At 46.0% G+C, this 16,912-nt stretch overlaps 1 protein-coding gene across 6 annotated transcripts in view; it reads right to left on the bottom strand.

Annotated features, from left to right (window-relative positions):
* The window catches only part of pigq (phosphatidylinositol glycan anchor biosynthesis, class Q), a 37,232-nt gene extending 20,320 nt beyond the window's left edge, over positions 1-16,912 (bottom strand). Inside the window, exons 1-3 of one of the 6 annotated variants that reach the window (XR_008725096.1) lie at positions 10,749-11,133; positions 4,572-5,291; positions 1,288-1,419 (exon numbers count right to left, since the gene is read on the bottom strand). Coding sequence is in view for 5 of the 6 variants with exons in the window: in XM_055651159.1 (XP_055507134.1) it covers positions 1,288-1,419; positions 4,572-5,260 (821 nt within the window). In the remaining variant the exon portion in view is untranslated. Of the gene's footprint in view, positions 1-1,287; positions 1,420-4,571; positions 5,292-5,756; positions 5,839-10,627; positions 10,647-10,748; positions 11,134-16,805 lie in introns of those variants that run through there. The other 5 variants (XM_055651159.1, XM_055651157.1, XM_055651161.1 and 2 more) reach the window with 5 other exon arrangements.

The raw sequence follows: 16,912 nt of genomic DNA, 5'->3' as shown, positions 1-16,912 counted from the left end.
GGTGTGTATTTTTTAACTGATAAAAACAGACACATGAGCCTGTATATTGACGTAGGTGGAAGGCTAGAAGATCACTCTGTGGTGGGGATACAAAGAATGAGCTTCTCCTCAGATTTGCCCAATTTACTGAAAGTATTTGATGAACATTTTCTATCTCAGTTTTTCAGCTGCCTGTAACCAGATTGAGAGACTATTTGATTCTGGCCAGGAAGCTAATTGGAACTGCTGCAGCTCTGGATGATTAGGGGAAAAGGGATAATAGGTCAAATGCTATATATTGATCAGACACAGTGATAAAAAGTAGTGTTTTGGGCTGAATTAAAATGCAATTCATTGCGATGTGAAGAATTGGCAATAACATTTTAATAGCAGGCGGTGGAGCTTACTCCTGTGTCAGCATGATCAAGGGACCAATTGAGGCTACTCGCGCTGACACAGGAGTAAGCTCCACCGCCCGCTGTCCTGTTATCCATTGCCCGCTGACCCGCTCCGCTCTATGATATTTGCTCTTGAGCTGGTCCCCTCACTGTCCGGTCTACATTGAAAGACACGGACTAGGCAATGAATACCATGCAGTGTCACCCTGCGCAGCAAGTGAGGCCATGTCTTGCTCTCGGCGGCAGTCGGAATGTAAGGATTTGCGGGAAGCGGCTGGCATGAGCGAGGCCGGTGAGTGGCAGGAGAGAGGTGTTCAGACGGAGCGCACTGCCAGAGGTGAGTGGGCCGGCAGGAGGCGCTGAGTTGGCGGCCGGTTCCACTGTCCGGTCCCGGCGGCTGCTCGCAGCCACCCAAGCTAGTTCCCTCCACGGCCACAATTAAGTGGCTCAGCGCTCGGAGCGCCGCGGCACCGGTGAGTGAGTTGCTGGCAGAATCCCCGAACCCCTCCTTTTCAACGCCCATGCTTACCCGGGCCAGACTACCCACACGCTGTGAAAGGAACTCTCCCCCCAATTGGTCCCTTGAACTAGTATTGTTATTCAATACGATCACAACTGATTCAACTTGTTCAGTGTGCTCCCGTTTTTCCCACCATCTCTCCACCTGCCATCACCCTCCACCCCCACCCATTCAGAATGGAGGAGATCTGGAAACCTTGGGCAAATTGAATTGTCACTTTCTTTATTTTTATTTATTTATTTGTTTTTGAGCGCGAGAAATTCTATGACCTGCTAGCCTTTTTTCCAAAATTTAGCAACTCAAAATGGGGTGCGTCTTTGATGCAGGTGCATCTTCATTGCCGGGAAATACGGTACTTCTCGGTGACAAATCATGGTGAACCCACTGTACCTCATAAATTCTGTGTGACTCTGTGCTTTCGTAGAACTTGCAATCGTCTGCAAGTGGTCCAAGCGATGTGCAAGTTGCACACATGTTGTCAGCCTACTCCATAAAATGTGCAGAGGCCATACGTTTAATACTCTACAATACAAGAACAAAAATAACATTGCTATTGTCATATCCATAAAGTAAAGAATGTAGTAATTTCTGCAACTGATTAATAGTATATGGATACCAATAGCAAGCCAGCATTTATTCCTTATCCCTAATTGCCTATGAGGTAGTGAGCTGTTTTCTTAAACTGTTATATTTGGTCAACATAGGGCTACATTTTTTCCATTTACACAAGACTGATCACTAACTGGGCAGTTAATAATCAACACATCACAGGCAAGGCAAGACAAGGATGGCCAAATTTGTTCCATAAACAACAACACAGAAACACTTTGTTTTTAAATTAGTTAGATCATTAATATTAGCTTTTAATTCAGCCAAATAAATAAATAAATGAGTAATATAAATTGCTGTGCTACATGGTAGAGATATCAACTAATGATTTTAGGTTATTAGTCCAAAGCTCTATATTACGTGCACTATAATCTCTAAACCAACAGAGCTCTAAAATATTTACCGATCCATAACATTTCAGAGGAAGGAATGTTGTTCACTTTATTAAAAAGCTATAAGTTTTGTTCATATAGACTTCAGACCTACAGTGCGGAAACTGGCCCTTCGGCCCACGCCGACCACCCTGTACACTGGCACCATCCTAGACATGGTGGACTATGTTTACAATTACAGAAGCCAATTAACCTCCAAACCTGTATGTCTTTGTGTGCGGGAGGAAAAAAACCTGTGTTGTCAAAGGGAAAACGTATAAACTGCATATAGACAGCACCTGCAGTCAGGATCGAACTCAGCTCTCTAGCGCTGTAAGGCAGCCACTCTACCTCTGCACCACTGTGCCACCCAGGTTGTGTTACCCTATCCCATAAGAAATATTAATCCTAATGAGCCAAAATGAATTCTTGGGCATTCAGCTGATAAAGTAAAAAAGGAAAAAGGAAAGTCCACGGAACTTGAAACAAAATGGGTGAATTTGCAGAAAATAAAGGAAGAAAAGATGGGGAGAAAAAACAAGGGTGATTAAGCTTAATAGAATTTACATACTCACACAAGGTTTGTATCTGCAGCTTATTTGTTTTAGTCATGAATTGGATACCTGTTAAAACTTAAAACACGTTTGATTTATCTTTATTCTAATGTCCTGCATTAAACTGCATTGAGATCTGTTACAATATATTATAATGAAGAGATATTTAAATATTTATGTTCCACTATTCCACTTAAAAGTCACACACATTTTCAGTCCAAAGTGCCACAAGAATATATGATTATTTGTAATTGTCCACACGGTTGACTGGTCCATGAATTGAGAGCGTTCATCAGCATAGCACCATCAATGCCAATATATCAATGGAAGCCTTCCTCGTTTTGAGTATGAGCAGGGAGGTTCTACTGCAGTTGTACAGGGTCTTGGTGATACCACACCTGGAGTATTGCGTACAGTTTTGGTCTCCTAATCTGAGGAAAGACATTCTTGTCATAGAGGGAGTACAGAGAAGATTCACCAGACTGATTCCTGGGAATGGCAGGACTTTCATATGAAGAAAGACTGGATAGACTCGGCTTGTATACGCTAGAATTTAGAAGATTGAGGGGGGATCTTATAGAAATTTACAAAATTCTTAAGGGGTTGGACAGGCTAGATGCAGGAAGATTATTCCCGATGTTGGGGAAGTCTAGAACAAGGGGACAGAGTTTAAGGATAAGAGGGGAAGGACCGAGATGAGAAAATCATTTTTTACACAGAGACTGGTGAATCTGTGGAATTCTCTGCCACAGAAGGTAGTTGAGGCCAGTTCATTGGCTAGATTTACGAGGGAGTTAGATGTGGCCCTTGTGGCTAAAGAGATCAGGGGGTATGGAGAGAAAGCAGGTATGTGATATTGATTTGAATGATCAGCCATGATCATATTGAATGGCGGTGCAGGCTCGAAGGGCCGAATGGCCTACTCCTGTACCTATTTTCTATGTTTCTATGTTTCATACGAAGGAAACTGGTAATAGTGACAAAGGCAGTACCAACTTTGTGTTAGAAGACAATCATCAATAGTCAGACTGTCTATATTCTTCAATGTATTAAAACAACTGCTGATTTCTTCACCAAAGTATGGTTCTTTAACAACAATTTTGTTAACTGTCATATAGTTAAGCATCCACATTGCAATTTATTTTGATAACTCAATAAATTGTTCCATTCAAAGGTCCTCATTATTTAGTAAACACTCTGACAATGTCAAAATTTCATGTTTAGTTTAGAGTTATAGCATGGAAACAGACCCTTGGCTCACCGAGTCCACGTCGATCATTGCTCAACAGTTCACAAAAGTTCTTACGTTATTCCATTTATATATCCACCCCTTACCCTCTAGGGGCAATTTCACGGAAGTTAATTAACTTACAAACCCACAGGTCTTTAGGACGTGGAAGTAAACTCGAGCACCTAGAGGAAACCCACGTAGTTACAAGGAGTACATGCAAACTCCACACAAACAGCACTCAAGGTCAGGATCTACCAGCTGCACCACTCTGCCATTAAGTGGCACCTTAAGCCTCAAGATGTTTTATTTGGGGCAATGAGAGAAACAGTCACATCTTAAGTAGATTAGCCATAGTACATGAAGTGCAAGGTAAAACCTTCCCTGATTTACCACAAATTTCTCCCTTTCTCCAATTTTGGAATTTGTACCTTGGTATCCCTGTCAAGCACTATATTAAAAAAAAAATTAAATTACAAAAAGGATGCTATATTTGCATTCATCGCTGTTTTAGATGAAAATGGTTGAAAATGGTTTAATGTTTTTATGTTTTACTAAACCTTCATTCTCACTGTAAACAACACTGCTTATTCTAGTTTCACTAGTGAGATAAATATAGAAGCTACAATTCACTTTCAAAAGGAGCAAAAATAACATATGAATAATAGACCCTTCACCTTCAGTTCATGCCAGTACACCCTACACCTCCAGGGGCATTTTGTAAGTAAACCTTTAATATAATAGCTGCCTGGCAAAGCCTATGCACCAAATCCAATGTGCAAAGGTTGAACAAATCTATTCCTTATTCTTCCAAAAGTCTGCAATACAAACTATTTTAGTCTTGTTTCATAAGGAAAATAGGTTTGTAAGAATAGTAATTGCTTTGTTACCCAATTTTCTAACATCAATTACCTGCTTTTGCAGATATTCAACACAAAAGTCACCAGGAACAAAAGGACCATACACACAGGCACCGATGCTTGCTTTGCAAGTTCCACAATAATACTAGTCTCTCGTCCTTCAGACTGCCAGTGAGTAAATTTGATTGGAGTTTCATCATATTTGTCAATCATAAACAAAAGTTCGCATTTAGCGACAGTATCAAAAATTGCAGCAAAATCCGAGGTAATTGCTTCTGCCTCTCCAGTGTTGTGGTTGCACCCGATGCTTTTAGAATCCACATCATGTAACTTTGACAGCATAACCTTGCGTTGATCGTAGTGGATCAAGATAACATTTTCCTTGTCGTTCTTGCTGTCGCACTGTTGAACCACGTGACATTTGAATACTGATCTGCTTTCTTTCTCCTGCGTTAGCTGGAACCAGAAGTCATGCGGAAAGATGGAGCTCAGATCTTGCAGAAACTGGTCAATGTTGTCCTTTGTCCGAGAACTGTGACTGCTCCAGGATCCAAGCACAGAGACGTTTACGGTAGTCACGCTCTTAATCTGCTCGAGATACTGCTTCACTTGCCCAGGGATGAAAGGGTAGTGAATAATTGCCAGGACAACGGCAGCATTCTGCTCTGGAATCCAGCGACCTAACAGCAGGCCACTTTCTGCTTCTGGGCAGCAACTTGGAAAAAACACCTTGATAACCATGTTATGATTTCACAAATTCTTCACTCTGTGTCTGTGAAATAGAACAAAGGCACAATCAGAGAAGTTGATGAAACCGAAACACAAGTCTTCAATGTAAATATCAGTCTTCAACAAACACTTCAGTCTAGAATTTACTTTAGACTTTAGAGATGCAGCGCGGAAACAGGCCATTCGGCCCACCGAGTCTGCGCCAACCATCGATCAACCCGTACACCAGCACTATCCTCAACCATAGGGAAAAATTACAATTTTACCGACGCCAATTAACCTACAAACCTGTGCGTCTTTTGAGTGTGGGAGTAAACCGGCGCACTCAGAGAAAACCCACGCGGTCATAGAGAGAACATACAAACTCCATACAGACAACACCCTTAATCGGGATTGAATCCCGGTTTCTGGTGCTGTAAAGCAGCAACTCTACCGCTGCACCACCGTGCCGGAATGAATGAAGAACATTCTTTTAAATAATCACAATTAAATTGCCGTGTTTTCTTACCGACTTACTTTCCAACACAACGTGGAACAAGTCTTTAGAGGGCAGCAGGAATTTATATAATTAGCCTCAATACCTTGGGAAGGAAAAGCAGTTCGAGATTTTTCTTGTCTTGCCCAGGGATGAAAGGTGCTGCGGTGAATATGTTGCACAGAGCAAAGCATAACCTTTGTTGGATCCATGACCTAATCAACAGGCCACTTTTCTGCTTCTGGGCATCCCGGTTGAAAAAAATTTCGTTCTGATAACCATCTCATTCCATTTCACAAATAATCTTTTCACTCCTACATCCTGAAATGAACAAAGGAAATACAGAAGTTTATTGGAAACCGAAACACAAAATTCAATTAAATCAGCCACTCACAGATCTGCTGAGTGTTTCTGCTTTTGAGTTTACAGGCTTCTTTGTTTTTAAAAAAAGTACCATTAATGCATTTGTTTCCTCCAACCACCCCAAAATCGTTGCTCTTGCCAAAAGCAGCATTTTATTCAAAAATTGCCTTCTCTTCATTAGTTTGACAGAGCTAGAGAAAACATTGCTTCTTTTGCTTGTCCCAAACCGGTCCACCTTTCAAAACTGACACGGTCATTTCCTTCTGCAGCACTGTTTTAAGAGGGAACTGCAGATGCTGGAGAATCGAAGGTTACACAGAAAAGCTGGAGAAACTCAGCGGGTGCAGCAGCATCTATGGAGCGAAGGAAATAGGCAACGTTTCGGGCCGAAACCCTTCTTCAGACTGATCAGGGGTGGGGGTGGGTGGGGACAAGAAAGGGAAAAGGAGGAGTAGCCGGAAGGCTGGAGGGTTATAGGAGACAGCCTCAATACTGAGGAAGGGGAGGAAACAGCAAGGACTAACAGAATTGGGAGAATTCGATGTTCATGCCCCGGGGGTGTAGACTCTCCAAACGGAATATGAGGTGCTGTTCCTCCAATTTCCGGTGCTGCTCGCTGTGGCCATGGAGGAGTCCCAATCAACTAGAGGTCGGAGGCTTACAAGTGTACTGCTGAGCCACCCGGTTTTTGCAAAAAGATGTCGCTCAATAACCAAGCTGATTTCCCGTAATCTCAGCACTTCTACTCCCCCTCCCAAATCCGCCTCCGACCTCTCTTGTCCTGGTCTCCTCCAAATGGCCACAGCGAGCAGCACCGGAAATTGCTGAGTGCACCTCATATTCCTTTTGGGGAGTCTCAGGCTTCCGGGGGCATGAAATCGACTTCTCCAATTCTGTTAGTCCTTGCTATGTTTTCCTCCCCTTCCTCAGCTCCCCTGTTGTCCTCCTCCCACCCTCCAGCCTTCTGGCTACTCCTCCTTTTCCCTTTCTTGTCCCCACCTACCCCCACCCCCGATCAGTCTGAAGAAGGGTTTCGGCCCGAAACGTCTTCTATTTCCTTCGCTCCATATCTGCTGCTCCACCCGCTGAGTTTCTCCAACTTTTCTGTGTATCCTTCTGCAGCATGTCTGCCTTGGACCCATTCTTAGGCTGTGTAAGCTACTGTGTTACTTGGCGTGGGATGAATGAACAGCCAAGACCTTTCCCACTCTGGTCATTCCTCCTTCTCTCTGCTTCCATTGAGGAGAAATTTAAAAGCACCCATCACCGCTCAGAAACAGTTTGTCAGGACAGACTGTCTATTGTTTTCTCTCCTCTTTCAGGCTTCTGGTCGGCCCTCCCATAAACTAGGGGACAGTCCCGATTCTCCAATCTACCTCATTGCGGACTTTGGACATTTTCTCTGAAACTGTTATGCTACAATGCAGAGACACAATATCTTACCATCTGTGTCTTTCTTTAGTCTCTACCTATTATACTTGGGTTTGGCTTGATTGTATTCATGTAACATTACAATGGAGATGAAGAATTTATTTAGCCAGAGAGTGGCATATCTGTATTAATTGCCACAGACAGTGTGGAGACCAAGTCATTGGGTGTTTTTAAAGTGGAGATCGAAATGTTCTTGATTAGTAAAAGGTTATGAGGAGAAGGCAGGAGGATGGGGTTGAGAGGGGAAAAAAATCAGCCTTGTGAATGACAGAACAGACTCGATGAGCCCAATGCTTAATTCTACTCCTGTGTCTAATGATCTTATGTATAATATTTGATATATGATTTGATCAGATAGTATGGAAAATAAATATTTTCACTGTTTATAAAAAAAGCAACTCAGTGGGTCAGGCAACATCTATGGAAGAGATCAGAAGGTCTGAAGATGGGTCCCAACCCAAACATTGCCTGTCCAAGTTCTCTAGAGATGCTGCCTGATCCACTGAGTTACTCCAGCACTTTGGGCCTGCAGTTCCTTCTGTCTGTTTCTCACTGTCCCTCGGTGCATGCGGCAATAATAAACCTGAATCCGACTGCAAGGCTCTCCAGGACTACACAGAGACCAGAATGGAAACATGGAAATGTAGATGCTGCATTTCACAGCAAACATGACCACTAGCACTTTAAGCCATTTCAAATTACACAGTAAGCTAACTGAACATTACTGTGTGTATTGGTATTGAGAAAAAGATTGTTACTTGGAGAAGTCGGAATTTCCCCATAGAAATGGTTCAGAGGATGATTCTTATTTGTGGCTCTGAAATTCTGTAACATCACCAGCCAAAAGCAAGACACTGAAAGAAGTAGTGACACAAAGAACTGCAGATGCTGGCTTGCAACAAAACAAAAGACACAAAGTGCTGGAGTAATTCTGGGAGTCACACAGCATCTGTGGAGAACACGGATAGGTCTGAAGAAGGGTTCGTCCGGACCCAATAGGTTACCCATCCTTTTTCGTCCAGAGATGTTGCCTGACCTGCTAAGTTACTCCAGCATTTTGTCGTCAAGGACTCCCACGTCTTCCCTCTCCCATCGGGCAAAAGGTATAGAAGTGTGAAAATGCTCACCTCCAGATTCAGGGACAGTTTCTTCTCAGCTGTTGTCAGGCAACTGAACCATCCCAACAACTAGAGAGCAGTCCTAACTACTATCTACCTCATTGAAGATCCTCAGACCAGCTTTGAAAATCTTTACTGCTTTATCTTGCACTAAATGTTATTCAGAATATTCTCTTTATCATGGATCTGTACACTGTGCATGGCTTGATTGTAATCATGTATTGGCTTTCCGCTGACAGCTTTTCACTGCACTTCGGTACACATGACAATAAACCAAACTAACTAAACTCCATCGGGCAAAAGGTATAGAAGTGTGAAAATGCACATCTCCAGATTCAGGGACAGTTTTTTTCCCAGCTGTTATCAGACAACTGAACCATCCTACCAACAACTAGAGAGCAGTCCTGAACTACCATCTACCTCATTGAAGACCCTCGGACTATTTTTTGTTTAAGAAAGAACTGCAGATGCTGGAAAAATCGAAGGTAGACAAAAATGTTGGAGGAACACAGCGGGCGAGGCAGCATCTATGGAGAGAAGAAATAGGCGACGTTTCGGCTCGAGACCCTTCTTCAGACTAATTTTGATCGGACTTTACCTTATACTAAATGTTATTCACATTATCCCCTTTATCATGTATCTGTACACTGTGGATGGCTCGATTGTAATCACGTATCGTCTTTCCGTTGACCCCTTAGCACGCAACAAAAGCTTTTTACTGTACCTCGGTACCCGTGATATTGAACTAAACCATTTATGGATAGGAACAAAATGCTGGAGTAACTTAGCGGGGCAGACAGTATCTCTGGAGAGAAGGAATGGGTGATTTTTCAGTTCAAGACCCTTCTTCAAGACTGAGAGTCAGGGGAGAGGGAAACTAGAGATATGAAGAGATACAAAGAACAAATGAATGAAAGGTATGCAAAAGGACTAATCAAAGCCAGCAACGATGATCAGGGGGAAAGGTGGAGCCTACAATGGTCTATTGTTGGCTGTGGGCAAGGTGGTAATGAGTTATGTAGACAGTTAAAAGATGATTTATGCGTTATTAACATTGCTAATTGCTGACCCAAGCTTAATTGTTGATTAGCTAATTGCTGAGTTACTCCAACACTATGTGCCTTGCTGGATAGAAGGAATGGGTGATGTTTAGGGTCGAGACCCTTCTTCAGACCCTATCCTGTTCGCGGTCACTAAGGCAGCATCCACTGACAAGACAGGCACAAAAATGCTGGACTAACTAAGCGGGGACAGGCAGCATCTCTGGAGAGAAGGAATGTGTGACATTTCGGGTCCAGACCTTTCTTCGTACGCATGTTCAGAACATATTTTGGCTGCTCCTTATCTCCAGAGATGCTGCCTGTCCCGCTGAGTTACTCCAGCTTTTCGTGTCCACCTTGTAAGTGGATGCCCCCGCATTAGTAGTCCCACAAGGTCATACCTTCTGCATTTTGTAGTCGGCAGGGCAGTACTCTGCATATCGCCCACTTAAGGAACAGGAGTAGAATTAGGCCATTCGGCCCATCAAGTCTACTCCAACATTCAATCCTGGCTGATCTCTCTCTCCCTCCCTCCCTCCTAACCTCATTCTCCTGCCTTCTCCCCATAACCTCTGAACACAATACAATACAATTTACTTGTTGTCATTTGAACCCAGAGGTTCAAACGAAATTTGGTTTCTGCAGTCATACAAACAAGAAGAACCAAGACACAACACAATTTACACGAACATCCATCACAGTGAATCTCCTCCTCACTGTGATGGAAGACAAAGTCTTATCTGTAGCTTTGTGTGTCTATCTTGTGAGTGGATGCCCCCGTTAATAGTAAGTGACTAAGTCCCTGAAGAAGGTCTGAAGAAGGGTTTCGGCCCGAAACGTTGCCTATTTCCTTCGCTCCATAGATGCTGCTGCACCCGCTGAGTTTCTCCAGCTTTTGTGTAACCTTCGATTCTCCAGCATCTGCAGTTCCCTCTTAAACACTAAGTCCCACCAGTTTTTCGTGACAATCTATCATCGATGCTGCTGCACCCGCTGGGTTTCTCCAGCATTTTTGTGTATCTATCATCGGTTTAAAGCAGCAACTTCAACTTGCAGTTCGTTCCTCCACTTACAAGATGACAGGTCGCCAGCCACATGACCTCCCTTCTCCGTGGGCTGCGGCTTGTAGTGGTCTGGTCTGGTGTGGTGTGGTGTGTCGGGCCCGGCCGGCCGGCGCTGTGTGTGTGTGGGGGTGAGTGAAGGTCGCTCCGCCCTGGTGGCGGGAGGCCGGTCGTTATGGTAACGGGGCGGCCCGGGCCGGGCGCTGCCACAGGCGCCGAGACATCAAGCCTCTTCTCCCCCCCTGGAGCTGATGGCCGGCGTCACTGGCCGACTCTCGCCTTCGGGGTTGTGTCGGGGACTTCAGTCCGTCTCCGTCTCCTCCTCCGGGAAGGCCGTTCCTCTCCGCTAACGCCGCGGCCTGATCGTCGCCACCGCCGCCGCCATCAAATGGTGCAACCCGAACCCCGTCCGCCCGCCCCCTCGTCCCCGACCTCAGGATCCGGGCAGCGCTCATTCCCCCTCTCTACCCCCAACCCCCCCCCCCCTCTCTACCACCTTTCTCTACCCCCCACCCCCTCTCCCTCCCCCCCTCTCTAACTCCCCCCCTCCCCCTCTCTACTCCCCCCACCCCTCCCACCCCCCCTCTACTACCTCCCCCCCCTCTCTACTTCCCCCCCTCTCTACTCTCCCCCCCCTCTCTCTACCCCCCCCTCTACCCCCCCCACCCCCTCTCTACCCCCTTCCCTCTCTACTTCCCCCCCTCTCTACCCCCACCCCTCCTCCTTTATTCCCCTCTACTACCCCCCCCCTCTCCCTCCCTTACCCCCTCTCTATCCCCCCTCTCTCTTTCCCCCTCCTACCACTCTCTCTCTACCCCCCCTCTCTCCCTCTACTCTTCCCCCCCTCTCTCTACTCCCCCCCCTCCTATCTACCCCCCCCCTCTCCCTCCCCCCCCTCTCCTCTCTCTCCTCCCCCTCTCTCTTACCCCCCCCCTCTTCTACCCCCTCCCCTCTTCTCTACCTTTTTTTCTTCTCTACCCCCCCCCCTCTCTTCCCCCCCTCTCCTCCCTTCTCTCTCCCTACACCCCCTCCTCTCCCCTTCCCTATCTCTCCCTCTCCTCTCTTTTTCCTTCCTCTCCCCTCCTTTCCTTCCCCCCTCTCTTTTCCCCCCCCCCCTCCCTCTACCCCCCCTCCCTTTCTCCCTCCCTCTCCCCCCCCTCTCTTTCCCCTCCTTCCCACCCTCTTCCTACCTCCCCTCTGTCCTCCCCTTTTCCTCTCTCTTCTCCCTCTCTCCTCCCCTCCCTTCCCACCTTCCATCTCTCTCTCCCCCTTCCTCTTCCCCCCTTTCCCTCTTGTCTTTCAGGTCCCCCCTCTCTCCCCCCTTTTTCCCCTTTCTTTCCCCATCCCTCTCTCCCCATCTTTCCTTCTCCCCTCTCCTTCTTCTTTCCCTTTTTTTTCCTTCTTCCTCCTCCCCTCTCCTCTCCTCCTTTCCTCCTCCCTTCTTCTCCCCTCTCATCCTCTCCCCCTCCTCTCCCCTCCCTCTCTTTTTTCTCCCTTCCCTCTACTCCCCCCTCTTCCTCTCCTCTCCTCCTTTTCCTCTCTCTCTTTTCTTTCTTCTCTCTTTTTTCCCCTCCTCTCTCTCTCCCCCTCTCTTCTCCTTCCCTCTTCTCTCTTTTCTTCCTCCCTCCCCTCTTTTCTCTCCCCTCCTCCCTTCTCCCCTTCTCCTCCTCTCTCCTCCCCCCCTCTTTTTTCTCCCCTTTCTCCCCCTCCTCCCCTTTTCTTCCCTTTCCCCCCTAATCCCTCCTCTTCTCCTCTTTTTCCCCTCTCCCCCTCTCCTTTCTTTTTTTCTTTCCCCTCCTATCTCCCTTCCCTCCCTTTTTCCCTTCTCCTCCTCCTTTCCCCCTTTCTCTTCCTTCCTCCTCCCTCTTCTCCCTCCTTCTTCTCTCTTCCCTCCTTCTCTCTTCTCCCTTCTCTTCTTCCCTCCCTCTTCCCTCCATCCTCCTTTCCCCCTTTTTCCCCTCTTCCTCTTCTCCCTTTCTTCTTCTCCCCCTCCTTCCCTCTCCTTTCCTCTACTCCTCTTTCCCCCCCCTTCTTCCTTTTTCTTCTCTCCCTCCCTTTTTTCTTTTCCTCTCTTCCCTTTTCCTCTCTTCCTTCCTCTTCTTTTCCCTTTCCTCCCCTCTCCTCTTTCTCTTTCTTCTCCTTTCTCCTTCCTCTCCTTCTCTCCCTCTTTTCTCCTTTCCCCTCTCAAACCCTTCTCCTCCTCCTCTCCCTCTGCTCTCTTCTCCATCTTCCCTCCCTCCTTTTCCCCTCCTCTCCTCCCCCCTTCTTCCTCCCTTTCCTCTCTTCTCTCTCCCTTCCTTCTCTCTCTTCCTTTCTCTCCCCCTTTTTTCCTCTTCATCTTTTTCCCCTCCTTTCCCCCTCTCTTTTCCTCTCTCTCTTCCATTTACTCTCCCCTTTCTTCTGATTTCCCCCCTCCCCTCTTTCCTCTCCCCCTCCCCTTTTTCTTCCTCCCTCTCCCCTCCCTCCCCTTCAATCTTTCTTTCTCCTTTTTCCCCATCCTTTTCTCTTTCCCTTCCCCTCTCTTCCTCTCCTTCTTTTTCCTTCCTCCCCCCTTCCTCTTCTTCTTTTCTCTTCCCCTTCCTCTCTTCTTTCTCCTTTCTTCCTTTCCTTTCTCTTCCCCCTCTTCCTCTCCTTCTTTCCTCTTTTCCCCCTCTTCTTTCCCCTCCTCTCTTTCCCTTTTCCTTTTTCTTTCCCTTCTCTCTTCCCCTTCTCTTCCCTCCTCCCTCTCTCTCTCCCTTCATCTATCCTCCCTTTCTATCCTCCCCCTTTTTCCTCCCCCTTTCCTCCCCCCCCTCTTTCCCTCTCTCCACCCCTCCTCTCTTTCTCAGACCCTCCCCTCTTTGTCCCTTCTCCCTCTTTCCCTCCTTCCTTTTCTTTCTCCCTTCTTTTTCTCTCTTTCCTTCTTTTCTTTCTTTCCCTTCCTTCTTTTGTTCTCTTCCTCCCTCTTCTCTTCTCCTTCTATCCTCTCCTTTCTCCCTACTTTTCCCTCTCTTTTTATTCCTCATCCCCCTCCCTCTTTTCTCCCCTTCTTCTCCTCCCTACTCCTTTTCCCCCTCTTCCTTTTTTCCTCTCCCCCTCTCTTCCTCTCTCTGACTTTCTCTCCCCCTCTCCTTCCTCCTCCCTTCCCTCTCCCCCTCTCCTCTCTTCCTTCTCCCCCTCTCTTCCCCTCTCTTCCCTCCCCTCTCTCCTCCCCTCTGTTCCCCGCTCCTCTCTTCCTCCCTCCTCTCTCTCTCCATCTCTTCCCCTCTCCTCTTTTCTCCTTCTCCCCCCACTCTCTTCCTCTCTCCCCTTTTCTTCTCCCCTATTCTCCTTCCTCCTCTTTCTCTCTCCCCTCCCCTCTCCCCTCCTCCCTTTCTTTCTCCCTCTCTATTTTCTCCTTTCTCTCCTCTTCCCCTTCTTTCTCCCTTCCCTTCTCCCCTCCTCCCTTCCCCTTTCTCCCTCCTTTACTCCCCCCCTCTTCTTCTTCCTTCTCCTCTCCCTCTCCTCCCCTTCTTCCTCCCCTCTCTCCCCCCTTCCCTCTCTCTCCTCTCTCCTCTCTCCCCCTCTTCCTTCTCTCTCCCCCTCCCTCCTCTCTCTCCTCGCTTCTCTCTCTCTTTTCCCTCTCTCCTTCTCTCTCTCTCCACTTCCCCTTCCCCGTCTCCCCCTTCTCCCCTCCCTCTCCTTTCTCTCTCCTTTCTCTCTCCTCTCCTCTTCTCCCTCTCCCATCCCCTTTCCCCTCTCCTCCCCTTCTCCCCCTTCCTTCCTTCCTCTTCTCTTTCTCCTTTTCCTTCCTTCTTCTTCTTTCCCCCTTCTCTTTCCTCTCCCCCCCTCTTCCCCTTCTCCTCCTCTCCCTCTTTCTCCTCCTCCCTTCTTCTCCCACCCTTTCCCCTAGCCTTTCCCCCTCTCCCTCATCTCCCTCCCCTACTCTCTCTTCCCTCTCCCCCCTTTCCTTTTTTCCCTCCCCTCTCCTTCTCCCCCCTTCCTTCTCCCCCTCGCCCCCCTTCTCCCCTCTCTCTCCCCTATTCCCCCTCCTTCCTTTTCCCAAAAATAAATTTTGACCAAGTTATCCATAACATAAAACAATATTTATGCTTCATTGGTATTAAAATCGCAATTTTTGATGGCCTGTTCATTTTGCACCCTTTATAAAATAGTTGCAACCCAAAAATTTCCTATGAATCACTGAATCAGTGAACCTATTTCTGTGCTATATATAGACATAAAATGGTGGGGTAACCCAGCGGGTCAGGCAGCTTCTCTGGTGAAAAGGGATAGGTGACGTTTCAAGTCAAGACCCTTCTTCAAACTGAGTCGGGGGAGAGAAAAACTAGAGACATGAAAAGGTACAGAACACGTATATCTAAGCCGACTATCAAATATCTTTGTATATTAATCCCTTTACCCCCAGCATTTGGTTCCTAGCTGACTAATTCAAGTGTTTCTTAAATATTGTGTATCTGTCTGAACCACCCAAATTTCAAACGCAAAGGTGAAAATAACTCTTCCTCAAATTCCCACTCACTACACACATTAATCCTCTATCCTCCATCTGTGTAGACATCTGTGCATTAGGGAAAGTTTCTTAATATCCACTCAGAACAATGCTCTCATGCTATATACCTTAATCATGTCTCTTTTCGGCCTCGACTACAAGAAAAATAAGCTCAACCTATCCACTCTTTCTTCATTTTGCTTATTTTTCCTTGCTATCTCTTTTTTTTCCCTCTCTGCCACTCTATTTATTCTTTCCCTCTCTTTCTGTGCCCGATTTTAATCCTAATTCTTCCTATTTCCACTTTCATAATTGTTCTGTTTCTTCCGCATGTCCTGTCATTGTAGGCTGAGGAAGTACCATAGTTTGTTCCGTAACACATCAGTCCCAGGTGCCTAGTTGCCTCTGTTTCCAGCTCAGACTAAAGCACTATTGTGCATGAATTTCTAGAACAGAGTTGTGTAGGGAAAGGTCAAACAAATAGAGTGAAGTAATCTAAATCAGTCAATTATTTACCATTATGAAATCAGAGAAATAATATGTACTTCAAAGTCTATCTATCACAGATTGATAGTTAAAAGAACCACTGTAGGGAAAACTCACCGATCTAATCCATGTTTGTTTAAAACTTTGACTTAGTAACAAGATTTATTTTTCTGTACAGGTCCACCACCGAGTTTCCGGCACATTTAGTTCCAAAGCCTTGCTGTATTAACCATTTTGCCAGACCAACCCAACCTATCCAATCTCTCTTCATTTTGCTTATTTTTCCAGAGGGGACCGAGATACAGGGGGCCGCAAATTTGGCCTCGGAAGCCGGCTATAGAACAGATCTGCCAGCTCTGGCCAGGCTGGAGTTCTAAAGCCCCAGCCGCAGGGGGCCCGATGAGGTTGAGATCGGCAGCCTCAAGTGCCATATTTTCGGGGAGATTTACGGGGCAATTTCAATTGGGCTCTTGGAATTTTATCTGGATTAAAGGAGGTTGCCAGAACACCATCAGCCGGAAAATTTGTGGTGGACCTGTACTAACAACAGTCCAATGTATCAAGAATCATTCCACTGTTGAAAATGTCTGGTCAAATAAAAAAGTGCTGAATGGCAATGCAAATTAACTTAAACGTAAGAAAGCAACATATGCCAACAGTGATTTAATTTTAAATTAGTTGATTTATTCTCAGTATACATTATCATGGATTGTCCACTATAATTTAACGAAAGGGGGTGCGAGGAAGATTTCAAATACAGCACTGATCCTGCAATGTAGCAAAGTATCTAAATAATTACAAATGGAAGGTAGATAAAAATGCTGGAGAAACTCAGCGGGTGAGGCAGCATCTATGGAGCGAAGGAACAGGTGACGTTTCAGGTCGAGACCCCTCTTCAGACTCCTTTGCTCCATAGATGCTGCCTCAACCGCTGAGTTTCTCCAGCATTTTTATCTACCTTCGATTTTCCCAGCATCTGCAGTTCCTTCTTAAACATAAATAATTACAAATTGACTAAGTTAAAGATATTATATTACAGAACATTTCTGCTGCTTGTTTCTGATACATTAACTAAAGACTATAGTAATAAAGACATTGGAATGCACAATTACCTTTCGTAAATGAAGGAAGCTGAGCCTGAAAATGCAGCGGTCTTATCAAACACATAACGTCTGGTCAGGAAATTATATCTACATCTGTTTTTAATGTCAGGGTTAGG

Source organism: Leucoraja erinacea, chromosome 20 (genome assembly GCF_028641065.1).
Source record: "Leucoraja erinacea ecotype New England chromosome 20, Leri_hhj_1, whole genome shotgun sequence".
Lineage (NCBI taxonomy): Eukaryota > Metazoa > Chordata > Chondrichthyes > Rajiformes > Rajidae > Leucoraja > Leucoraja erinaceus.
The sequence above is the reverse complement of the archived record's forward strand: the minus strand, read 5'-3'. Positions and strand labels throughout refer to the sequence as shown.